Genomic DNA, 26769 nt, shown 5'->3' with positions numbered 1-26769 from the left:
CAGTGTAAATAAACAACAATTTTTTCTCTTGTTTTTTTTTTTCTTCTTCTTTACTTAAACATAATGTTCCTTTTTAAAATAATTGAAAATTATCATCTTACCGCATGTATGTTGTTTTTACTGGCATATTGTTTATTAATGGGCAATTCGGAAACGGGCACATAGAATGCCATGTATGGTATTAAACGTCTTGTACGCTCCGATGCACTTAACTCAGTATCACCCAAAAGGGTGAAATTATCTGCCTCATTTCTGTTAATAATCGTTGCTTTTGTATATGGTTGTATCGTCTGGCTATTAAGGCTGATTGTAGTGTAATTTCCATTTGGTATTCCATTTGGATCGACTTTTATACAAATATTACTATTGATAAAAGCTATAAAGAAAGACAAATGAAATGTTTATATAATGAAAGATATTTTAAATAATAAGTATCATTTTATTAAAAAAATGTGCAAATTAATACTTGAAGTAGTAATTATAAGAAAATTTTATTTCTGCTACGTTTTTGAGATGATAAAATCTCAAAAAATCACGCTTTTTAAACTTCACGATACGATATCTTAAATATAAGATGTTATGCTGAGTGGGATTCAGCGATGCTCAATCCTTCAGAAAAGTATAACTTGGTTTCATTGTTTCGACTTTTTAGAAATTTTGTTGCCCTGTGTTATGGATCATTATAAAAATCGTAACATTAGGGCATCTGTAGATGAGAAATGATATTGATATGTATTTCAAATATTTTAGCCCTTGGATCAATACTGTCTTTCGTATTGCTTGTTTATGTTTTTGAGGACAGGTGTCCCTTTTCTAAATTTGTCAAAATGTATTTACAGGAATTGATTTTTTTTTTGAAAGAACAATTAAAAATTTATTTTATTCAGTTGGTTTTTTTTTATATAAAATTCTTTAGACTTTTTGAATTTTCAAGAATTTTTCGTCAATATATTTTTAAATAATTTTGTTTTAATACAAAACCGCTAAACTCATTCTTCTGGTACAAACTTTTGAGTGCAAATTCCAAACTTCCTGCTAAAATACCAGCTTCAGATGCAATTAGACAAAATTTCAAAACAATATATAAAATTCGAACAACAACAACAACAAGAATAATGTCAACAAAATCTACCGGCGGCTCTCACAGTCACAGACAATTAAGTACACGTACTTCCGACATAGATGCTTTGGCTCAGAGAGGTTATAATATTGGTCCTAAAATCGGTGAAGGTTCTTATGCTACGGTCATTACTGCAGGTTATGCTGAAGATACTGGCAATGGTGTGCATTTGGCCTGTAAGATTATCGACAAGGCTAAGGCTCCCTCGGATTTTGTCAATAAGTTTTTCCCCCGAGAACTGGAGATTTTAACTAAAATCGATCATCCTAATATCATACAAATTCATAGCATTTTGCAAAGGGGTCCCAAGATTTTCATATTTATGCGTTATGCTGAGAATGGAGATCTACTGACGTACATCAAGAAAAACGGTCCGGTAGAAGAATTACAAGCGAAAGCCTGGTTTTTACAAATGGCTAAAGCCCTTAAATATTTACATTCTCATGAAATAGCCCATCGAGATCTCAAGTGTGAAAATATTTTGCTCTCAAAACGTCTTAATATAAAACTAGCCGATTTTGGTTTTGCCCGCTATTGTTGTGATGACTCAGGTCGTGATATTAAATCGGAAACATATTGCGGCTCGGCAGCCTATGCTGCTCCAGAAGTAGTTTGTGGTCATCCCTATGATCCGAAATTAGCTGATGCCTGGTCTTTGGGGGTTATACTATTCATAATGCTCAATGCTAAAATGCCCTTTGATGATAGTAATTTAAGTAAATTACTTGAATATCAACGTAACAAAAAATATGCTTTTCGCCGTAAACTGCAGGATAAAATTTCAGCACAAGCTAAGGCTACGGTAGCGGTGCTGTTGGAACCCGAACCTCATGCTCGCTGGAATTTAAAAGAAGTTCTTAACTGCAGTTGGCTGCGTGCCGAGGAGGACGAAGCGTTGCTTTAAATTATAATACACATATTTCAAATTTTGTTAGTGTTTTGAAAAGTGGAGAGAATGAGTTTTAAGAATTTAGTAAAATTTGAGTTCTTGGATAATTTTGACATAGTTTTTATTATTGCAAAACTAATTCTAAAATTTCCGCTTATAAAGTATTAATTAATCATGTTTATTTTATACGGTTTTTAAAAATCTTAAAAAAAATTAAATTTTGATAACTTTCGGTTTTTGTGTTATAATCTATTTTTGGTGGAAATATAAATGTTAAATTTTTTGTATTTATTTATACATCATATTAGCACAAAATTGTAATTAAATAAATTTGAAAGTAATTATTGGTTCGGTTTTTTCTAAAGAGTTTTCTATGGCAAATACATTTTGAGGTTGAAGATAGATAGATAGATAGATAGATAGATAGATAGATAGATAGATAGATGATGATAGATAGATGATAGAGATAGATATATAGCTAGATAGATCGCTCGCTCTCGCTCGCTCGATCGCTCGCTCGCTCGCTCGCTCGCTCGCTCGCTCTCTCTCTCGCTCGCTCGCTCGCTCGCTGCTCGCTCGATCGCCGTCGATCCTCGCTCGCTCGCTAGCTCGCTCGATCGCTCTCTCTCGCTCGCTCGCTCGCTCGCTCGCTCGCTCTCTCGCTCGCTCGCTCGCTCGCTCGCTCGTCTCGCTCGCTCTCTCTCTCTCGCTAGCTCGCTCGCTCGCTCGCTCGCTCGCTCGCTCGCTCGCGCTCGCTCGCTCGCTCGCTCTCTCGCTCGCTCGCTCGCCTCGCTCGCTCTCGCCTCGCTCTCTCTCGCTCGCTCGCTCGCTCGCTCGCTCGCTCGCTCGCTCTCTCTCTCGCTCGCTCGCGCTCCCTCCTCCGCTCGCTCGCTCGCTCGCCTCGCTCGCTCGCTCGCTCGCTCGCTCGCTCGCTCGCTCGCTCGCTCGCTCTCGCTCGCTCCTCGCTCGCTCGCTCGCTCGCTCCTCGCTCGCTCGCTCGCTCGCTCGCTCGCTCGCTCGCTCGCTCGCTCGCTCGCTCGCTCGCTCGCTCGCTCGCTCGCTCGCCTCGCTCGCTCTCCGCTCGCTCGCTCGCTCGCTCGCTCGCTCGCTCGCTCGCTCCTCGCTCGCTCGCTCGCTCGCTCGCTCGCTCGCTCGCTCGCTCGCTCGCTCGCTCGCTCGCTCGCTCGCTCGCTCGCTCGCTCGCTCGCTCGCTCGCTCGCTCGCTCGCTCGCTCGCTCGCTCTCTCGCTCGCTCGCTCGCTCGCTCGCTCGCTCGCTCTGCTCGCTCGCTCTCGCTCGCTCCTCGCTCGCTCGCTCTCTCGCTCGCCTCCGCTCGCTCGCTCGCTCGCTCGCTCGCGCTCGAAGCTCGATCGATACTATAGATAGATAGACAGATAGACAGATAGACAGATAGACAGAGAGACAGCTAGATAGATAGATAGATAGATAGATAGTAGATAGATAGATAGATAGATAGATAGATAGATAGATAGATAGATAGATAGATAGATAGATAGATAGATAGATAGATAGATAGATAGATAGATAGATAGATAGATAGATAGATAGATAGATAGATAGATAGATAGATAGATAGATAGATAGATAGATAGATAGATAGATAGATAGATAGATAGATCGATAGATAGAGATAGATAGATAGATAGATGATAGATAGATAGATAGATAGATAGATAGAATAGATATATAGATAGATAGATAGAGAATCGATAGATAGATCGATAGATAGATAGATAGATATAGATAGATAGATAGATACGATAGATATTAGATAGTAGATCGATAGATAGTAGCAGTTAGTTAGTTAGTTTTAGTTAGTTACGATAGATAATGATAGTGTGCTAGAAGTTAGTTCGATTTAGTTAGTTGTTGATGTGTGTCTTAGTTCATATTCGATCACTTCATCATTCGGAGCTTTCATACTATTTCTAATGCAGTAGTTTTATATAACGAATTTATTTTTAATTATTTTAAATTTATCTTCCAGCGTTTAATGATATTTTAGAAATTTATTTGAAAGTAAGCAATACTTACAGTAGCAAAACATATAATTTTGAATTTCAATAATTAGTAGTGATTTTTTTTTCTAATTTGTTCACAAAGCGGAAATGCTATATTTGCACAAACTAGATCCACAAAACTAAAAGGCAAACATTAAAGATTGCGAGAACAAATTAAATTAATTATAAAAAAATTTCAATAATTTCTACTAAATAAAACTATATAAATCCATAGTTTATTTTAAAATGAGATCACATCCAACGTACAAATTTTAAATGATCCAATCAAATGCATTTTTTTCAAAAACCAATCAATAATAACAAATTAAACAAAGATTTAAAAGGAAATAAACCACATAACATGAATTAGTGATGATATATTTTTTTCTTGTTTCCATTCCATTTTCTATGAGATCACAAACATAAATTCTTTTTTGAAAAACCGATCGAAATAAAAAAAAAACATTAATAATAAATTACCAAAAAAGGTAATAGACAACTGATTTAAAAACAGGCACATATTAGTGACAAGCATGTGTTCATACATTTTTTTTAAAGATTTAAGTCAGCTTTACTAAACTAAATCTGGTTTAGTTAAACTAACTAAACAATTGTTAGTTTTAATATCTTGCCACAAATGGTTGCACATACACATTTATTATAAATATTAACATTTTTAATAGTCAAGATTAATGGCCGAAACATGAATTTCAAACATTCACATTCAGACACACTCACTTTGGGCCAACATTAAGACGATCTGCTTAAATAGTTTTCATATCTAATACGTACGACTATAATTTCAAATTCAATTAACTAAAATTTTAAAAAGACATTAAATTACACTTATTCTTAATGTAAAATATACATACATTGGCTAAAGCTAAAAAGCAGACATTAAAACAAAAAATTAACAAAAAAAAAAAAAAAAATCCAAAACATTTTGAAAACTTTATAGTTGTATATCCAATCATTAGCTGAAGCACCCACATTTAACACTCATTCATTCATTTATTCGCTTACTACTCACAAAAAAAAACTGAACCTCCAACTCATGCAACATTGCCTCAATTCATGTATTTGGCTGTTGCTGCCACACTAATGCTGCCTAATGGTAGTGGCATGTGTTCGCCACACAATTTTAGCTTCCAAAAATGTGTTTTGTGAGTTAAGTATGCAACATAAATGGTAGTTGCATTAAAATAATATTTGTATAATATTGAAATCATGACAAGAGACGTGTTTTGTTTTTACCTTGAGTCAAAGTATAATTTTCCGAAGGGGTATTCAGAGAAAATAGAAATATAACGATATAAATAAAAATATAAATAAACGATATTTTCAGTTTAAATAGTGTTAAAGAAGTTTCGATATAATTCTCTGTAAAGCACTTACTCAAATAGGTTTTCAAAATAAAAAGGGAGGAGAAGAGAACGAGCTACAAAAGAGCGGGAACTTATCACAATTATGATTTGTAAAAATCCATAATGCTCTGGACCCATCATATATATAGGGTTTTCTATGACATTCTTTGCGACTTTTCCGCTCTATAAAACCAAGTTCTTCAATGATCGAAGAAACCATTTCAAAGATAATTCACGAATGAATCTTAAACATTTTTTAAAAGTGTCACTTCATGTGAATGTCTTTGAATATCCCTAATGTTTCGCAATAGCAATTAAAAATATCAAGACAAAATGTTTAAAGACCAACGTAATGAGACAATCGTATTAGAAATGTAGAAGTATAAACTTCTTATTAAAGCAAAAGGATACAACTGTGTATCCTTATTCCGTTCATGACCACACAAACCACTGAAATAGAGATTTATTTTAGAGTTTCCTTTCTTACGATAAACAGTTAAATCGACTGATTTAAATTTTCTTGTTGCACCAAGAGGCAATGGGTAAATAGATATTTTGGGAATTAAATCAAATAAGTCTCTTATTATTTAAGGATTCTAATTAGCTCAAGTTTTTGGGCTTCCCTGTACTAAAACGAGTTTATAAAGAAATATATTTATGATTCCACTGTGATGTAACATGTTCTCTTCTATTCCTAATAATCATCCTAAACTCATGTGATACTATAAAATCCAATAAAAAATAACATAATTTTCTATGATTCTCTGAAGTGTATTCAGTATTTGGTATTTATATCTTAAGTTTTCTAAACAAAATGTTGTACATACCCAGCAAAAACTTTCATTACCGAGTAAGGGGTTCAAAAACTAAAAATTTACTTGCACAAATAATAACATTTTAAGTCATTATTTTAACACGGTGGTGAAGTTAGAGGCAAGTACTTACAACAAAGGCTTACAAATAGGGAGTTAAATAAGTACTTACCACAATTGCTTGCTAATTAAATAAGTAATTACCTATAATTTTATTTGTAAGTCATTGCGATACCCCTTCTATGTAATGCCGACAGTATGTAGTAGTCATTAAAAATTAGTTTGTTGGGTAAGTACTAGTCATTAGCATGTTTTTGCTGGGTAATTTAATGTTTCCCATATGTTGCTTATATTCCTCATAAGAAGACATATTTAAAACTTCTAAATGCAGTTTTCTTAATTATTATACATAGGGTTTCAAGTTTAGAATTGAAAACCTCTACTATGTAAAATAATTTTTTTTTATAGATGTTCTTACAAATTTGTTGTAGATTCACAACATCATCTTCGTATGTATTTATAATCACACAAGAAGATGGCAAGCTGGTGATGGTGGCATTATCAAAATTTGAAATTGGTTCGACTTAAAAGACACACAACATTTATAAAACTGTCATAGATTTTATAAAATTTGTTGCCAACATATGAAGGTTTCTTCTTGTTGCTCTCATACACATGAGTATTGAAAATATGTTGTTGTGTGTTTAATTCTATTAAATATTATATTTTACAATTTATTTAATAGTTATGGTTATTGTGGTTAATGGAAAAGTTTATTTTAGAAGAAATATTTCGCATAAAAATTAAGAAAATGCTTTAAAGCGTGGGAATGTGTCTTGGATAGAGTTTTAGTTTAAATTATCTCCAGAAAATGAAAAACTTTAAAAAATATATATAGTATATATATATCATACGTTTAAATTTCGTATAATAAAGCCAATACATTAAGGCTTGTCTCATACATTAGGGTCCAAGTATTAGTCTTGGTGATTGAAAATCTACAATTCGCTTTCTAGGAATAATATGCGTTAAATCTGGTGCCAAATCACATGGATGATATTAACCTTAAGGGTCGCTTAATAATCGCTTCTGGATTATTCACACAACAACGGAATGTTTTTAAAATGATTTAAATGCTTAAAATGTCTTCTGAATCTTCAGTTATATTTAACTGAAAATATCATTGAATTGTTCAGTTATAGGCAAATTAAAAGAGTAAACTCCTACGGATAAAAATCACCTCTCTCTCTATGTAGTTCAGCTCTAGCTTCTAGTTTATTCTAGTTCAGTTCTAGTTCAGCTCTAGCTTCTAGTTTATTCTAATTCTGTTCTAGTTCAGTTCTAGTTAGTTCTAGTTCAGTTCAAGTTCAGTTTTAGTTCAGTTCTAGTTCAGTTCTAGTTCAGTTCTAGTTCAGTTCTAGTTCAGTTCTAGTTCAGTTCTAGTTCAGTTCTAGTTCAGTTCTAGTTCAGTTCTAGTTCAGTTCTAGTTCTTCAGTTCTAGTTCAGTTCTAGTTCAGTTCTAGTTCAGTTCTAGTTCAGTTCTAGTTCAGTTCTAGTTCAGTTCTAGTTCAGTTCTAGTTAGTTCTAGTTAGTTCTAGTTTAGTTCTAGTTTAGTTCTAGTTCAGTTCTAGTTCAGTTCTAGTTCAGTTCTAGTTCAGTTCTAGTTCAGTTCTAGTTCAGTTCTAGTTCAGTTCTAGTTCAGTTCTAGTTCAGTTCTAGTTCAGTTCTAGTTCAGTTCTAGTTCAGTTCTAGTTCAGTTCTAGTTCAGTTCTAGTTCAGTTCTAGTTCAGTTCTAGTTCAGTTCTAGTTCAGTTCTAGTTCAGTTCTAGTTCAGTTCTAGTTCAGTTCTAGTTCAGTTCTAGTTCAGTTCTAGTTCAGTTCTAGTTCAGTTCTAGTTCAGTTCTAGTTCAGTTCTAGTTCAGTTCTAGTTCAGTTCTAGTTCAGTTCTAGTTCAGTTCTAGTTCAGTTCTAGTTCAGTTCTAGTTCAGTTCTAGTTCAGTTCTAGTTCAGTTCTAGTTCAGTTCTAGTTCAGTTCTAGTTCAGTTCTAGTTCAGTTGTAGTTCAGTTCTAGTTCAGTTCTAGTGCAGTTCTAGTGCAGTTCTAGTTCAGTTCTAGTTCAGTTCTAGTTCAGTTCTAATTCAGTTCTAGTTCAGTTCTAGTTCAGTTCTAGTTCAGTTCTAGTTCAGTTCTAGTTCAGTTCTAGTTCAGTTCTAGTTCAGTTCTAGTTCAGTTCTAGTTCAGTTCTAGTTCAGTTCTAGTTCAGTTCTAGTTCAGTTCTAGTTCAGTTCTAGTTCAGTTCTAGTTCAGTTCTAGTTCAGTTCTAGTTCAGTTCTAGTTCAGTTCTAGTTCAGTTCTAGTTCAGTTCTAGTTCAGTTCTAGTTCAGTTCTAGTTCAGTTCTAGTACAGTTCTAGTTCAGTTCTAGTTCAGTTCTCGTTCAGTTCTAGTTCAGTTCTAGACCAGTTCTAGTTCAGTTCTAGATCAGTTCTATTTCAGGTTTTCTTTAAAAAACTGAAAAATGGAAATTTCACATTTCCAAATTTTCTTTAAAACCCATTAATTTTACTCTAAATTTAAAAATCGTTTTACTACATCGACAGAAAGCCAATTGGGTTTCAAGGCAGATTTTTAACTTCTCACCGTAAAGAATTTGAAACTAAATTTATGAACTTAACTTTTTATGAAGCTCTTAAGGGCTATACAAAAGATCCCAGATGATCGTATTTCCTTATCGTATTTATGCATTACCAATAATCTAAGATTATCATAAGACAATAAATTTACTACAAATATTTAAAATTTTGACATTAAAATTCATACTTAATTTTCCGTCATTAACTACAGCGTTTTAACAAATCAAATACGTTTTACTGGACAATACATGTTTTAAAATGTATATTAAACTTTGCAAAACTATAACAAAAGCATTATGCCTCAAAATCCATATGGTCGAGCTAAGAGGTTGCATAAACAATTTAGTTGATTTCCACGAAAATGTTAACTAAAAAAACTTGTATCTTTAAAATGTTAAGTGTTGGTGGCGGCTGCCGCCACCGCACCAGCTTTATTGCTGACCAATGGACTCTTAAAAGTATAACTCAGCTGATATGACTGACTAAATGAATGAATGTTTAAATACTAGCACCAGGTTCCATTAGAGAAACAATCTCATCATGAACTGGTTTTTTTCGTTTTGGCCATAAACAAGTGTGGTTGAAACAAAAAAAAAAAAACTAAATATTTTAAACAACAAGACAATAAAGCCTGTCTACAAAAAAATTAAATAAAACATTTGAGAGGAGCAGGAGTTTATTTAAAAATCTAAATAAATATAAATTCTGATTAAGCATTTTGTGGCCCATACATAAGCATGTAGAAGAGTGGCATTCTACATTATAAACCACATATTCAAATAGATGTGTCGTCCATAAAGTTATAATGCCAACACAAAAATATTTATGTGGTATGTTGCACTTAAAATTGGGGCCAACATTAGTTGTTGCATGTATACAAGCGATTTTTTGTAGCTCTTTGAAAAACAATAGCAACTCTTTGGAGTTGGAGTTTTGCTACCATAGGACCCAAATTGGCATCAACTACTACTACAACTGCCTACCAAGTTGCAACAAAACCTTAGTGGTAGTGATTTTAACTGATGATGGTGACGACGCATTCAAGTTATTTCGGCATTAGATAAATAAATATGATGTTGCATGTTTTCTATTCTTTGTTGTACACACTGTATTGTTACAGTTGTTTATTTTGGAGTCTGTGTCAGATTAAGTCTATAGATACATCATCGTCATCATCATCGGCACCATCACCATACGATTTATTTATTTTGAATGTTTAAAATTGAAATACATACTTTTTGTCGTTGTGTTATTTTGATTATTATTGTTGTGGCTATGGTTTGCTTTATTCAATGAAGCATGCAACACCAAATTACATTCTTTCATATACATATACTATACTAGAGATAAATTCATTGCAAATACTGCCTGCTTATAATAAATAAATACCGCATCCATTTTTTTGTTGTTGCATTTTCGTTTCTAATATGACATCTACTATAAATTGCAATACAGGTACGAGTAGGCTGAATAAATTTATAAAACAAATTTTATGGATTTTCGAATTTTAAACAGGTGTGAACAATATAAAATGCATTAGTATAAGTACTTTTTGGAAGTTATATCCATGCTATTGTAATGATCAATTGTCATTGATAAATCTCGTTTTGGAACCCATAAGTTTTAGTTCCAATAAAACCATAATTCTTGACTTAAAAATCAATCTCGTTAAGATAATATTGCTATATATTTGGGTATTGAAATTGAAGGTAAAGCAAGTATTTTTATGTATTAACGGCCGTTTTCGGACCACCCAGTTTTATTGACAGATATTTCGATATTGAGATCAATAGACTATAACCTACGACTATTGATTAGCTTGAAACAATTGCGAAATAATCGCGGGAATCTCCCTTCACACAGGAATCTATAATCCACGCCAGTGTGCAGCTTTTGAAGCTATCTGTGTAAATATTAATGTATTTTTCAACAGAACAATTACAAGATCTCATCAGATCTGCCAGATCTCAAGTAACTAGTAGAATACTCTTAACAAATGTGAAAAATACTTTCTGGGGATCCTGCTAGTCAGCCAATTTATAACCCAAATGTTTACTTTGATGTTGAGTTTTCGGAAAAAAATTTAATAATTTTAACTTTAAAAGTTTCTCACCTCGGATTTGAGATATTGTGTCCTGAAATTTGAAAAAACACCATTTTTGGCCCTTTTTGAGACGCTATAACAAAAAAGAACATTTTTTCTTATGAAAATCCATTTTTTTAATCTGCTGTATTTGCTGAGATATCACCCGTTGAATGTGACGGACGGACAGACATCGTTACGTCGAATCAGAAAGTGATTTTGAGTCGATGGGAACATCCTTAGATAGGTGTGGATCCAATATTTTTGCTCGCTGTAAACAATATTTACAAAGCAGAATACCCTCAAACTATAGTAGTGTAGGATATAAATACCATGAATACACCGAAAATCATGAGTTTTCCGGATTTAGATGAAGATATCTCGAAGAAGAACAGGATATGTCAGATGTTAAGTTCTTATTTTAAAGTTGACAGAATGGACATTCAGATGGCATAGATTTTATAAATAAGTTTGCCTTGGCGCTGTTATAACGTCTACAAAATGGCATTTTTACTTAAATCCCAAATGTGATGGGAATCTGAGTTCAGATTCGGAATCAGCGCAGCTCAATCATTTAGAAAAGTCTAACTTGGTCTCATGGTTTTGACTTTTTTCAAATATTGTCGGTCTGTGTAATTCAAGGTTGATGAGAGTCCTCTCTACTACTTAGATGTTAAAGTTCTTCGTGCAAAATTTGATTCTACATTCTAGTTTCCCAGATAAACGCATTTTTGAAGTACCACGCCCCTAAAATTAAGTCCGCCAATTTATTACCCAAATATTCACATGTATGTCAAATTTGTTTGTGCAAAATTTTTGTTCTAATAGTTACTCATAAAAATTTATTTTTGTATTTAATTCCTATGGGAGTTGCCACGCCCCCTTATGAAAGTCCGCCCATTTTTCTTTTAAATGTTCACATGGACGTTAAAGTTCTTCCTGTAAAATTTAAAGGTTTTTTGCTAGTTTACCACATAAACGAATTTTTGTATTTACTTTATATGGGAGATGCCACGCCCCCCATTTTTTGTCTTAAATACTCATATTCATACTAAAGTGGTTCCGATAAAATTTAAGAACTCTAAATGTTAAATTTTCTCAGACATACTAATTAAAGATTATATTTGTATGGTATGTACCACGCCCACTATAACCAGGCCGCCCATTTTGTTCCTATATGTCCATATAGATGTCTAAGTTCTTCATAAAAAGTTTAGAGTCAGTCTCAGTTTCTAAAATATATGCGACTTTTAATACTTATTTCGTATGTGGTCGTAGCTCCTAGATTTCAACTGTCTCTTAATTACACAGGACAACAAAATTTGAAAAAAATGCTGGCCCCTTTTATATATAATTTGAACATTCCTGGTTAGGTCTATATTTTACTTAATTTTATTTATCTTTTCAATAAAAGAAAATAGATATTTTTAAAACATTTTTTTTCTCTTTCTGTAAATGTCAGGTGTTCAGCGATGTTTATTGTTATATATGCCACAAAATAAATTGTAGTTTGAGTACATATTAGGTGGTTTATAATTTAGTTAGAATTTTAACAAGTTTTTGCTTTTGGCTAAATAAAAGAATACTTTAGTATCCAACAATCACAACATTTTAAATAATATATTAACAAGGATTTGAATTAAAAAAATTAACCCATATTTTATGTCCAAGACTTTCACTTTAAAGGCCTCTAAATCTATTCACTAAAAACAGATATCTGCTGAAATAAGCAAATGATTATTTTTACGTCTTAATTATTTCACCCATTTTTCAGGAATAGTCTTGTAAATTGTATAAATTAACTTTATCCTTTAATGGGTTAATAATCACTCTAAAGAATATCATCAAATTTATTAGTATTTAGTATTTGTACGATGTCATTTTAAATACCCATAATCATCCACGCATACATGAAATAACGTATAATTTGATTTGATTTTTAAAATGAATTTGATTTATTAGGTTTTTGTGGGTGGAGTACTGTTTTTCCTAAAACGTAAATGAACACTTCCGTCCCCAAAAACTAAAAAGGAGTTTTTAATTTATTTGCCTTAAATATTGTTGCATCATCGAATATACCAGTTGTTGTCGTTTGTAGTAAATAAATAATTCTTATTTGGAATTTTATTTAAGGCTCGTACATAGTTTATACCAATAATGATAATTACACACTACTAAATTTAATCCAAATGATTATGATGATGAGTTAGTGAGTAGTGATGATTTGAATTTATATCAAATTGATTATTTGTCAATAGAGTTCATAACAGGCGTAGTTTAAATGTACAAATGATGATTTTTAAATGGCCTTTTTTTTTTGGGGGGATAATTTGTAAATATTTATAATTGTTGTATGTTTATGAATTTACAAAATAGTTATTAATAATTCATAATTAAGTTCAGATGTTGTGCATAATAATAACGACAATAAATAGTTTAGTTGAAAATTGCGAGATACATTTTCTTGTACGAGAAGGAAAACCAACTTCTCAGCGAATGTTTTAAGGTATACAGGTTTCTGGGTAAGCCTTTAGCTGGCCTTTATAAGATATCGGGAACGAAATTGTGGTATTCGATAACGATCGAAATCTATATTTAAATGCTATTTCGATTTAAGGGAAAAACAACTTTTCGAAGGGTTTTGTTTAAATTAAAACTCTACCCCCTTATTCACAAACAACATTTTTATTTTATAAAAGGTTTATAAAACAAAATTTCCATACCAAATCTAATTTATAAACTGTTAATAAAATAAAAATTTTGTTTGTGAATAAGGGGGTAAGTCTTCAACTTTCATTTAAGCGTAACAAAATGTTGACTGCTTTACGGGTATCACATACAAAAATATTCGTCCTATACCCACCTTAAAGTATACCAATGGACTTAGAATAGTTTTCTGAGTCGATTAAGCTATGTCCGTCCGTCCGTCTGGCTGCGCACAAGGTTTACCTAGCCCCCATACAACAGAAAATCCCGAAAAGGCCTTCTGAGCACATAATTATGCTAAATATACCTGCATATCGATAAAAAGCAGCACAACTAAGTTTTATACAAGCCTTGATGAGCTTGCCCAATTTCATACATATCGGTCCTCATTTGACCCTAGCTCCCATACAAAGTCCCCTTCAGAAAATTACTTGAATGTCCAAAATTAACTTATAAACACAAATACCGCGATGAAATTCAGCACAAATAAATATTATATAAATATATTCACAAAGTTTTAGCGGGTTCGGTGCATATTTGTCCCTAGCCCCTATATAAAGCCTCTTTTAGAAAATTAGTTTTTCATCCATAAATTGCTTAAATGTAGCGGAAAAAGATAATACTGAAGATAAATGCTTTATTATGAAAAATAAATCACATTTAATATTCATAACTGGTGTAGGGTATCATATGGTCGGTCACGCCCGACTATACTTTCTTACTTGTTATGATTGTACCCGGTCGGGCGACCCCTAGGTGTAAATATTAAAATATTTTCAAATTCTTCAATTTCTAAATAATATAAAGGCCACAACTTCTTCTTCTTCTTCTTTCTTAATCTGTTGAGAAGGAGAATGCAAAGCAAAAACAAAAGTATTCGAAACCGTTTTTTAAAGTAAAAATACCGGATTATTCGATATTCGAAAATCAACATTTAGAAAAAACCGACAGTAGTAAAACAAAACAAAAAATTTAAAATTGGTTGAAAACTCGAGCCGATCACCCTAATATCTACTCCTAAATGATCATATGAATATCAATTAGGGTTCTATAGTTGCAACGAAAGTCGACTTTTCAACATTTTTCATTTAGTTAAAAGTCGACTTTTCGACTTTTTGCTTTTTATGAAAAGTCGATTATTCGACTTTTCGACTTTTTTCATTTAATTAAAAGTCGACTTTTCGACTTTTTGACTATTTTCGACTATTTTTTGCCTTTTTTCGAGTTTTTCCGACTATTTTAGAGTTTTTGACTTTTTTCCACTTTTTTAAAATTTTCGACTATTTTTGACTTTTTTCTACAATTTTCGAGTTTTCGACTTTTTCTGACTTTTCGACTTTTTTCAACTTTTTGACTTTTACGACTTTTTACGACTTTTCGACTTTTTTCGACTTTATTCGACTTTTCGACTTATTGACTTTTTTCGACTTTGCGTCTATCAGACTTTTTGACTTTTTTCGACTTTTATTAACAAAGTCGACTTTTCAACTTTTTTCACAGACGATAGTCGAGTTATCGACTTTTTTGGAACAAAATAGTCGACTTCGACTTTTTTCGGCAAAAAGTCGATTGTTCGATTATTCGAAAGTCGATTTATAGAACCCTAATATCAATGTTCATCATGCAAAATTTGAGGATTGTAAGAGGTTTCAGATATACGAGTTTTAGGCATAAATTCGTAAAGGGGATGGATGCCAAGCCCACTATTCCTAGTACGTTCATTTTTGTTCTAAACATTCATAATAAAACTATTGTTAATCGTACAAAATTTGGTGTCTCTAGTTTTTAAAGTTTTTTAGATATAAGAATTTTAGTTATTAATTCCTATGGGATATGCCACGCTCACTATTGCTAGTTAGAATTTTCTGCGCAAAATTTGAGGATCCTACCTATAGAAGTTTCTTATATATATATGGGAGGGTTCGGTCTACAGCACAGTGTAGGACTTTTTTCCCTTTTATTCCCTAAGAATTACGGTCTATTAAGTACCCGATTTTTGGGAAATATGGACCTTTAAAAGAATAAATTTTGTTTGATACGTTGCTTCTTTTTTTGTTTACTACTATTAATATTCTGGTTAACTACTAGTAAGATCAAATCTAGTTTTCTGTAAAAGTATTTGGAAATTGGAATTAAAAGGAATTAATGAAACACTTCCTTTATCGTTGCCCGGCTGCCAGCGGGTTAAAGATCGTGATATCCCACAATTACTTTCTGAATGATCTATATCACGTATCGGGAATATATAGAAGGCAATATTTTCCTTGATACTTAAATCTGTTCAGATTGAAAACAACAGAACTTATGAGAATGAACGAGAATAATTGAGTAAATAGTTTGGGGGAAGAGAACTAATAAACATATATTAATTTTTACATGTTTCTTATTAATTGAACAAATCTTGTCTGCACGATTTTTCATGTCTTCTCTTTTTGACAAATAATAATTTATTACCAATTCAGTGTAAATTTTTTTGTAAGCTACATCATAAGCTCTTAAATCTAAATCAATATTGTTATAAGAATAACAAGGTCGTTGAGGAAAATTTGTTGTGCTGTTTAAGGTATTTTCAGACTACAATACTGAGTATTAACACACTTCAAATTAAAAATATTATGAAAATAATTCGCATTTTCAAAAAATCAATCCGAAAAATACATTTTATGTTTACACTATAATATTTGTAATATTTTTTATCCCATTTTCTATTATTTATGCACTTTTCGTTCTTATTTTTAATGTATTTTACACTTTTTGTTTGTTTTTTATTGTATTTATAAAATACATACCGAATACGTTTGAAAATAAAAAGTTTTTGAATTGTTTTAAAAAATTTATGAATACCGCCGCATGCCAAAAAAATCAGTAATATTTTTGAAAATCAAATTACAAAATATATTTAGACTAGTAAATTGTATTATGATACAAACATTTTTGACAAGTATTAATACTCAGTATTGTAGTCTGAAAATACCTTTAGTTCTCATAATTCAAAAGATTTCTGTGGCAAATATTGAGGTGTGTTTTTTGACGCCCACCCTTTAGCAAACAGTAATTATTTGAATGGTACAAATCTTTACAACACATATAAAAATCTGCCGTTTTTTGCTTATTATTTAAACTTCCTTAACAGTTTGAATTGGTTTTCATTTTTTCAAATTGTAAGATTGCCCAGCAGTTCAGGTCAGTGACTACCTAGTGCCCAGATGACTAGCTATTTTAACATGTAGAAAGTCAATCGTCACTCTGTAGATTACGTAGATACAATCAGAAAACTAGTCCAAAGGAGTTAATGCACTGCAATAAAGATGTGTTTGCTTTAGTTAGTTTTTTAAGTATCCACTTTCTAGATTACTTGGAGACAGCAAAGTGGCGACTGCCACAGCTCTCTCTTTTAGAAAAGACATTAAAGTGAGGACTGTTTTTTGTTTACAAAGAATAAGTTCGTGACGAAAGATGAACTAGAGCGAGCCAGTCACTGCATTGACCGACGCTTAGTCATCGTTTTTCTCGAACCGATGTTTTTGAGTTATGTCAGTTTTGTTGTAAAAGTAAAAATTATGAGGTAAAATATATATTATCGGATATTAAATAAAAACAAGTTAAGAATCGTTAAGAGTTCGACACTAAAATGTATTATTAAGTATGTGTTTATTAAACATTATTTTTTTTCTAATATTTGGCAACAAAAAAAATTTCTTAAAAATCGAAAATAATATTGTTTATAAAATCCGTTTGTTTACTTTAGGAAAATAAATACCCTCCCCACCGCCAAAGTGGGGAGGATATTATACGTTTGTGCTGATGTTTGTAACGCACAAAAATATTGGTCCTACAACCACCTTAAAGTATACCGATTGACTCAGAATCACTTTCTGAGTCGATTAAGCCATGTCCGTCCGTCTGTCCGGCTGGCTGGCTGTCCACGTAAACCTTGTGCGCAAGGTACAGGTCGAAATGTTCAAGATATTTTGATGAAATTTGGAACATACGGACGTGTTTTTCGGCACAACGGCGAAGCCTATTGAAAATGGTTGAAATCGGTCCATTATTTCACCTAGTCCCCATACAACCCTACCCCCCGAAAAGTGCTTTTGAGTTCATAATTATATTAAATATTGTATCGGCAAAACTTAGTTCTATATACGTCTTAGTAGTACTACCGATTTTCGTAATTATCGGACTTACAAAGTCCCATACAAAGTTCCCTTCAGAAAATGATTTGAAGGTCAATAATTCACTAATGAACACTAGTATCACGATGAAATCCAGCATACATAACTCTAATGTAAACGTAAAGCCATGTACCAAAATTAAGGATAGGCCCATATTTAGCTTTGCCCCCATATAACCCCTCTTTTAGAAAATAACTTTTTTCAACAAATTGTTAAAATATTTCGGAATTAAGGTAAACAACTTAAATGCTTTATTATTACAAATAATCCACATTTTTAACATACTCAGTGGTGTAGGGTGTCATATAGTCGGCCACGCCCGACTATACTTTCCTAATTGTTTTATGCTTAAATATTCTATTAACAAATTGCAATAACAATTGAAACCCCATTGATCTGTATGGGCAAACTGTAAATTGAAAACAACACTATTGTGCGCTAGTGATCGAGTGGGTTTCAACAGACAGCATCAATACGTGCGAGTAGCAGATCAGTAACCCATTAATTTTATGCAATTTGTTTCTACTATTTCTTTAAAACTTATATTTTAAACACGTTTAATGTTCTTTAAATTGCGGGCTTCGATTTTCATTTGCATTAAAATATAAGAGTCATTGAAAGTATATATTTTTTTGTTAAATAATTGCAAGTTGGTTTTTTTAAGTATTGATTAACCTTTGTCATGTTATTGTTTGTTACTGACAATATAAGAAAGAAAGAATAAAAAAAGGTGGCTACTTTGTTATAAGCATTACTTTAAAGTTGCCCTTTTTACGGATTTGTATTGGTTCATGTTTTTTTTGTTTATTTGTTAGAAATCATGATAATTTGTTTTGCAAAATAGCCGTAAGTAGTTTTAATTAAAACTAAAACTATAATTATTTTAGAAGTTTAGTTTTAACTAATTTAAAAGACAATGTATACACTGAAAAAAATCCATGCCTAATATATACGAAAAATGTCGTACATTGTACGAATCGTTCGTTGTTTCGCACCACGAAATTCTTTCGTAATATATACGAAATTGTACGAAATATTTTAGTATAATGCAAAATAATCTTGGAAAAATTAATTTACATAAATTTAAAAAAAAGTGAATTTTGAATAAATATGGTAAAATTTACGAAATATTAATTTATGCAAACATTTTTGTTCATTTTAAAATAATTTTTCTAATTTTAGTTCAAAATTAGTTGTGTTTTGTTGCTATCAATGAGTGTTAACGCTTAAAGTTAGCAACAAAACGAACATTACCTGACTTGGCATCACTCCACAGAAGAAATCTGCTAAATCTTGAAATTATTTACATTTTCTTAAAAAAGGTTTTTTTATTTGATATTTTTTTTGATTTAAATTTTATTTTAAAATATTTTTTTATTGTTTGACATAAACACATTAATATTTGTATTTTTATTTTTGAATTGGTAGCACTTTTATCGACGTTAAAATAAACTTGTATAATTTTACACGTTAACTCCTAACGTTTATAAATTTTAAATTTATATGAAATTGCCTTTGAACGTTAGCAACAAAACACAACTATTATTCTCCACACGAATTTTTAATTTTTTTATGAAAATAATTCGTGAATAATATTATACTTTTTCTTAAATTTTATAAAAATGTTGTAGTTTTATTTAATGATAATATAATTAATATTATTATGCTTAATTTCGCTAAAATTTAAGAAAAAATATTACGAAAGGTTTTCGTATTTTCGTAAAAATGGAAAAGGGTTTTATTAAATAATATTTCGTATTATACACGAAATTTTTGTAAATATTACGAAAATAGAAGTTACGAATTTTTTTTTCGTAAAGTTGAGCATGAATTATTTTCAGTGTAGAAATAACTTTTTGTTTTAAGATAAAAATAAATTGTATAATGAAAAAGTTTAAAAATATCAACAGAAAAGGGTTTTTATTCTGAATGAAACTGGTTTGGGAAAAAAGTCATAGTCGCTTCGTACTATTTACTACAAAATTCATACTAGTTATTATTTTTTTTTCTGTCTATGTACTTTAATGTGTTTCTGTGCATTAAAGTTGTGTTAAAATTAATAACAATTTCTGCTACATTTTTTATCAACAGTTATAAAGTCCAACTCAACTAGTACTGGAAAAAATTAGCATCTTGTGTTTTTTTTTTCACACATAAATAAGAAAAATAAAATATGTATTTGCCACAAAGCAGTCAGAAACTTTTGCATTCAAGACACTTTGCTACTTTGTTGCGTATAAAGTATTTTTTCCATATATTTTTTTCCCCCTTCTTACCTTTATTTCTATACAATTTTCAATTTAATTATTGATATTATTATTAACTTTAGTTTCTGTTTTATAACAGAATATTTTCCCATCAAAGCAAAAATTACAATAAAAAAAGTGAAATAATTAATCAACTTGCATGAAATACTTTTAAATACCAACACGATTTTTTATTTATTTATTAAGAAGAAATATGAGCATTATTAAGTAGAATTAGAATTAACATACAATACCTCAGACAAAAGAGGGAGGGTGGAAGCGGAATGAATCAGTTTGATGTGACTGGTTTTAAGAACATAAATTGGCGTTCTTTTAAGCAGATTCGATTTGAAAATAAATACATTATTTATGGAAAAATTTTCGGAGGATTTTTATAAAAATACTATATTTTATTTACACATTTCATGTTAAAAGGAAAATTATGAAATAATTATCTTCTGTTTTATAAAGATTTATAGAATATTTTTATTAAAATAGAGATTATTTCGTACAACATAATTTTTTTTAATAAATGTGACAGGTTGGTTGGTTCTTAATCGTAGTACTTAGTTCACTGCGCGTGAACCGTCAAGTAGTGACGAAGGGACTCTGCGGATCACTCCACTGTCAGATGTATTGTATAAGATCCAGCCTGTAGCCATGAAAAATATCATTAGGGAAAAGTTTAGACACACATTTCTCACCAAGGTTGGATATGAAGAAATTGTCAAGGAAACTGTTTCTCTTAGCAGCTAGAGCGGGGTATTCGCAGAGGAGACGGTATTCATTGAAATGGAGCCCAAGTTGACTTACATATTTGCCTAGCACCCAGTATCTGTTACTGCTGGGTATATACTCACCTATTTTGGATTATAAGTTGTCTTGTGTGTTTCTCATTTCGCAATAACTTTGCACCTCTACATGTGCCTAAATTATTCCATCTATTTTTGGTCTTTTGAAAAACGAACTTTTTGATTAAACCTAACGTAGTTGCTACTGAAATGGCCTTGGAGATATCTAGATCAGATCCCGTTCTATGTAACTCAGAACGGGGTGGTATAACGTCTGAACTATAGCGAATAATGTTTTTCTCAAACTAAAGAGAGAAAAAATGAATGAAGGAGTACACGGGCCTTGTCCACCCGTAGTATCGGATGTTTTTCTATATAAATGTGTCTTATAAATGAGAAGTGTGCTGAATTGAATGGTGATGGATTCACAATTTCTTATACAAGAGACACCATTGCATTTTCCTTCCTTGTCTCTTCATACCAGACTTAAAACAGTGTGTTCTCTGTTTGTAAAAACAAGTCCTCGGCTTATTTGATGGCTTCATATTTTGGCTATTAAATAATGTTTAACAAATGAACTAGCTCAGTGTCTCCATAATACTCTGCGGATTTTGCTTAAAATAACAGTAAAAGTCTATTATTCTGTGCGGTAATTATAAAACCACCCCTCACTTCCGCATTACTTTTATGAAACTCCCTATAAAACCATTATTATACAACACATCAAATCTTCAATCAATCTAGTTTATTTTAAAATATTTAACTAAATTTAAAATTCAAAATACATGCTGATGATAAATTAATTGGTCAATGATTTATTACCTACAGAGTCTTTAATTTGTTTTTATTACAATTTAAATTATAAAAAAATCTTTAACAAGTATGCAAAAAACAAACCTTTTGTTTTTATTTTAAAAAATAAAAATTTAAGTTTAAAAATTTAAATTTATCAAAATTTTTTATTAGAAGAACATTTATTGAACATTTTATTAACGATAAAATTTATCGAAAATTTTCTATAAAAAAATTTATCGATAATTTTCAATAAGTAGAGGAAATTTTACCGCCATTTTTGAATGGTTCTGACGGTCCATGTACAACCACTTTGATCAAGTACTCAAACTATCTAATCTCAGACCATTGCTGCTCCGTTGCTTAATTTCCGAGATGTAAAAACAACACATCATCTGGATACGTATTCAGTGGTCCGAAACAAGAATCCATCAAATAAGCCGATGACTCTGTTCTTACTCACAAAGAATACACTATGTTAAATCTAGTAAGAACAGATTTTTCCCTGAACATACCTGGAGAAGGAAGGAAAATTCAATGGTATCACTTGTTTAAGATACCTTTTATCCATCACCATTCAACCCAGCACACTTATCATTCATCCGATACACTCATAGAGAACGAGATCTGACACACTCACTCATCCCGTATCACTCCTCTGTGGGGTCTCTGTTGACTTCGGCAATAGCCCCGAACTTATCCCGAATTATAGATTTCTACGGACATCAGTCCTTTAACCGACATTCTCTTCCCGCGAATTTAGTTTAAAGCACAGCCACTACGTGGATCCCGAAGGAATCTCAGCCAATTTACCAGCCTACGGGCAACTCGCCACCCGTAATACCAGATTATGTGATTCTCTGGTTCAAACCCATGTCAAATCATTCCAAGGAAAGGTCGATAATACATTTGATCATCACCAGTTTATAGTCCCGGTAGACTAGAGGTATTGGCAGACCTCTTTACCCCGGGATTGAAATCACAGTAAGATGTGGTCTTTCATCAAAGTAACACGCTCCCGGGAAGAGTGAGAAGGGTATTTATAAGTTTGTCACTCTGTTGTAATTTATTCAATTTAATTTTCCGACTCTAAAAAGTATATATTCTGAATTCTTATAGATAGCGGAGTCGATTAAGCCATGTCCGTCTGTGTGTCTGTTGAAATCAATTTTCTGAAGAACCCAGATATCTTCGCGATCAAAATTTTCAATAATTCTGTCAGACATGCTTTCGAGAAGTTTCCTTATTAAAATCAACAAAATCCGTTTACAAATAACGGAGATATAAGCAAAAATCCGAGACAACCTAAAAAAATCAAAAAATAAAATTTTGTTTATGCTGACATAAAAACAACAGCAACATTGCTTATTTGATCAAAACTTATGATTGGATGTGTGCTGGTTTTAATGCATTGCGTATTTTGTTTTTTTAGTTAGAGTCGGAAAAATGAAATAAATTTAAATTTTTTGAAATTATTTATTTTTAACACACTATAGTGAAGGGTATATAAGATTCGGCTAAGGAGAATTTAGACTTCTTATTTGTTCATCTTGTTTCTGTGTTCTTGTTTTAGTTTGTTAACGAAAATCATAAAATTTGTAATTATGCGTTTACAAAAATACATTTTGAAATACTAATCGATGCAACAAATCTTGACCTACTGTAATTTTTTTTCTAAAATTACAAAACGGATGCAAAATACTTTTAAAAATCACCAACAGGTGTAGAAAAGATTTTGCTCAAACAAACAGACACAGTCATTAACAACTCTCATGCGATTGGTAGCAGGATATGATCTGTATATCTGTCTATCTAGCTGTCAATGCGACAAACAAGAGATCGTATACAAAAAGAGTCTGTAGGTTTTTATGCAAATAAAAAAAGTTTTTTTAACAACTTTAAAGTATCCGGTTGTTAATTTTTACCAATAAAAGAATTGTTACAACAGAATTTATTCTTTGAAGAGAAAAAATATGTAATCCATATTTGTTTAAATTTCTTACAAAGTTTTCATTAAATGGCTAAAAAATAGGTATAGTAAGTAGTATTCAAAATCACGTTTATTGGTTGATATACAAAAAAAAAATCAATTCCAACATAATTTAAAAGTGAATGTATTAAGAAAATGTACTAAAATATGTGTTGTAATACAAAATTTACAACAAAAAATAAATGAAAACAAAAATATATTAAACTTTTTAAAATCCCCAGACTCTGACTAACATGCCAATTGTTGTGTCCATCTTATAAAAAGTTGGGTTGTTTGGTTGTTGCCAGTTTTGTTACTAAAGTCCGTTTGCCTGGTAACAAACATTATGTGTCTTTAAGTTTGTTATTCGATTGGTTTTGCTTCACTACGTTCGTGCTCTGTTTTTCTCCATGTATCTCGCTCTCTAAACTGTCAACGGTTTTTATTGCAAACAAAAAGTTTGACAAATAATTACAATTTACTGATATTTTTGTTGGCGAGCAAATGCGACTGCAGTTTCACATTGCAATTCAAATGCAAACGTGACTTAATTTATTTACTAGCAACCACTGTCGCCTTCCTTTTTTTTTAAGATGGTGGACCAAACACCGCATATTGTGCTGGCAAAATCCACACCCTTTGTTTGTGTAATACATTTTATTGATATGGGAAAAATTAATAATATAATTTACAGGGAGAATGAAAGACTTTTGAAGCGCAAGGATAAAATCTGATGCAGAGATATTTACCATGTCCATGGTCCGTCCTTTTTGAATGATTCATTTCTCTGATCCGATTTCTTTCGATCCGAGAATAAATGTTTATTTTACTTGCAATCTAATCGATCCCCTACTAATATAGATCATGGATTATTTTCTAAATCCCTTCATTTTGAAATAAATTATTTTTGTATTTTAAAAAATTTTTATGAAACAAGGTCAAGAGTCCTCGAGTTTGTGATGGTAATCGATCCAGTGCTAACATAGACCACAAACTCAGTCTCCTCGAAGTGATTCATAAACATGTTCTAATAAATAAAGGATGTTATATTCGTTAAAAGATCATCTACAAGATCACTTCCGAGGAGTTTTATGGTCTTACTCATCATTCTTGTCCACGTTTTATAATCAGGTCTTGATGCCTCAAACGGTTTTAGATTTGTCAGAGGTAAATGATTTGACTTGATCAGAGATCCATATAGTGTGGTATCACGGGTAATAGTAGTTCGCAGGGCAAAGTTTCGGACTTTGTTTTGTCGCGAATATATGGGAGGCTCCTTCGGGCTTGCTTGCTATAATTTCGAACTTACCACTGGAAGTAAAGTCAGTTATAGCTTTCTTCCAGTAAATTCAGACTTAGATTTAATAATATCGGCTGATACCACCGGGGCATGTTACCTTGATGATCTTCCCCTATCTTGATTTTAATGCAATTCGGGCAAAAATAGGTGATGTCAAATGTACCGTTGGCCTTTTCTTGGAATGATTTGACCTAGGGTCGAAATAGAGATTCATATAGTCTGGTATCATGGGAACTGGTAGCTCGCAGGGCAGAGTTTTGGACTTTGTTTTGTCCCGGTTATTGGAGAGGTCCCTTCAAGGTACACATGATGGCTGTATTTTAAACACAAAATCGGCTGATACACGTTGAAATCTATATTTCTGTTGGAGGATTGACTGTGAGGAAAAGCGTTGGGAATCAGTTGGTGTCGGATGTATAAGGTATTTAATGAATAAAGGATTACACGGGCCTAGTCCACCCGCTGTATCGGATGTTTTTCTATATAAATGTGTCATATAAATGAGAAGTGTGATGAATTGAATGGTGATGGATTCAGTGTTTCTTATACAAGAGACACCATTGCACTTTCCTTTCTTGTCAGGGCATGTTCAGGGTTTACTCTCTTCATACCAGACTTACCACAGTGTGTTCTCTGTTAGTAGAAACAATTCCTCGGCTTTTTTGATGGATTCGTATTTTGGCTATTAAATAATGTTTAACCAATGAACTAGCTCAATGTCTCCATAATATTCAACGGATTTTGCTTAAAACAACAGTGAAAGTCTATTATACTGTGCGGTAATTATAAAACCACCCCTCACTTCCGCATTACTTTTATGAAATTCCCTATAAAACCATTATTATACAACACATCAAATCTTAAATCAATCTAGTTTATTTTAAAATATTTAACTAAATTTAAAATTCAAAATACATGCTGATGATAAATTAATTGGTCAATGATTTATTACCTACAGAGTCTTTAATTTGGTTTTATTACAATTTAAATTATAAAAAAATCTTTAACAAGTATGCAAAAAACGAACCCTTTGTTTTTATTTTAAAAAATAAAAATTTAAAATCCAGTATTTAAGAAACAATACAAAAATCAGTTCATTTAAATATCATTAATATAATAATAAAAGACTCTAGAGAAAACTGTCGTGATTTAAAATTTTGCATACATTTTAGTTCAACACTGATCGGCGCAAGATTTTGTTAAAGCCTTGTTTTTTATGGCCACAACTAGAAACAACATTAAATGAATTAAACAAAAAACAACAAAAACAAAAACAATCATGTTGCAATTGTGTTTTTTTTTTTCAGATGTAAGTTTAAAAATTTATTTTGTATTTTGCCACATTAAATAGTCATAGCAACAAGTTTACTCTAATTGTCCGTCTATTTCAGTTAAACTGCTGCCATCTTATACTTGATTACACACACTCCTTGCCTGTTTCACCACTTCTTGGTGCTCCCATCAAGTGCTAGCCATCATTTATTATGTTTGGCGACTTCTAACTTGTAGTTGATTTTCGAAAAAAATAAGTCTTTAATCTTTTAGTTGTTGTTTAAAGTTTGTGATTTCCTACTGTTAGAAGTTTAAGAAAGACAATCACCAGATCAAAAACAATAGTAAAACTACTTTTGTTCCCCCCCGCTCCCTTTCACCCCTTTTAGACACTGATCTCTTGATTTGTCTTTATGCTGATACCGCCGTAAACTCTGAGAGTTTGAAACAATAATTTTTAGTTTTTCTGCGGAGAATTCTCAAATCATTTGTTGAATTAAACGACCTTGCTGTCTGTCGGTTTTTTTAGTTAGTTAGAGTTTATATTTGTTACAATTTAAAAGAAATAAACAATTGATAGTTTGTAGTTTTTGTACATA

General features: G+C 31.8%; 3 protein-coding genes across 6 annotated transcripts in view; 2 read left to right on the top strand and 1 right to left on the bottom strand.

Annotated features, from left to right (window-relative positions):
• LOC119600355 (RING finger protein 17) overlaps nucleotides 1-26769 on the top strand; it is a 183435-nt gene that overhangs the window by 15997 nt on the left and 140669 nt on the right. The window lies entirely within an intron of this gene.
• Nucleotides 1-26769, bottom strand: part of LOC119600356 (histone-lysine N-methyltransferase, H3 lysine-79 specific) — a 77585-nt gene that overhangs the window by 12342 nt on the left and 38474 nt on the right. For all 3 annotated transcript variants that reach the window (XM_037950523.1, XM_037950524.1, XM_037950525.1), the window contains exon 3: nucleotides 102-376. In XM_037950523.1, the coding sequence (XP_037806451.1) occupies nucleotides 102-376 (275 nt within the window). The remainder of the gene's footprint in view (nucleotides 1-101; nucleotides 377-26769) is intronic.
• LOC119600358 (testis-specific serine/threonine-protein kinase 1) lies at nucleotides 862-2314 on the top strand. Its single transcript, XM_037950526.1, has one exon. The coding sequence runs from the start codon at nucleotides 1116-1118 to the stop codon at nucleotides 2022-2024; it is 909 nt and encodes a 302-aa protein (XP_037806454.1). The 5' UTR covers nucleotides 862-1115; the 3' UTR covers nucleotides 2025-2314.

This window comes from Lucilia sericata, unplaced genomic scaffold (assembly GCF_015586225.1).
Source record: "Lucilia sericata isolate MDLA Ls3-8-SP2 unplaced genomic scaffold, ASM1558622v1 Contig000111F_arrow, whole genome shotgun sequence".
Classification (NCBI taxonomy): Eukaryota; Metazoa; Arthropoda; class Insecta; order Diptera; family Calliphoridae; genus Lucilia; species Lucilia sericata.
Note: the sequence above shows the minus strand (reverse complement) of the source record. Positions and strands in the feature narration are given on the sequence as shown.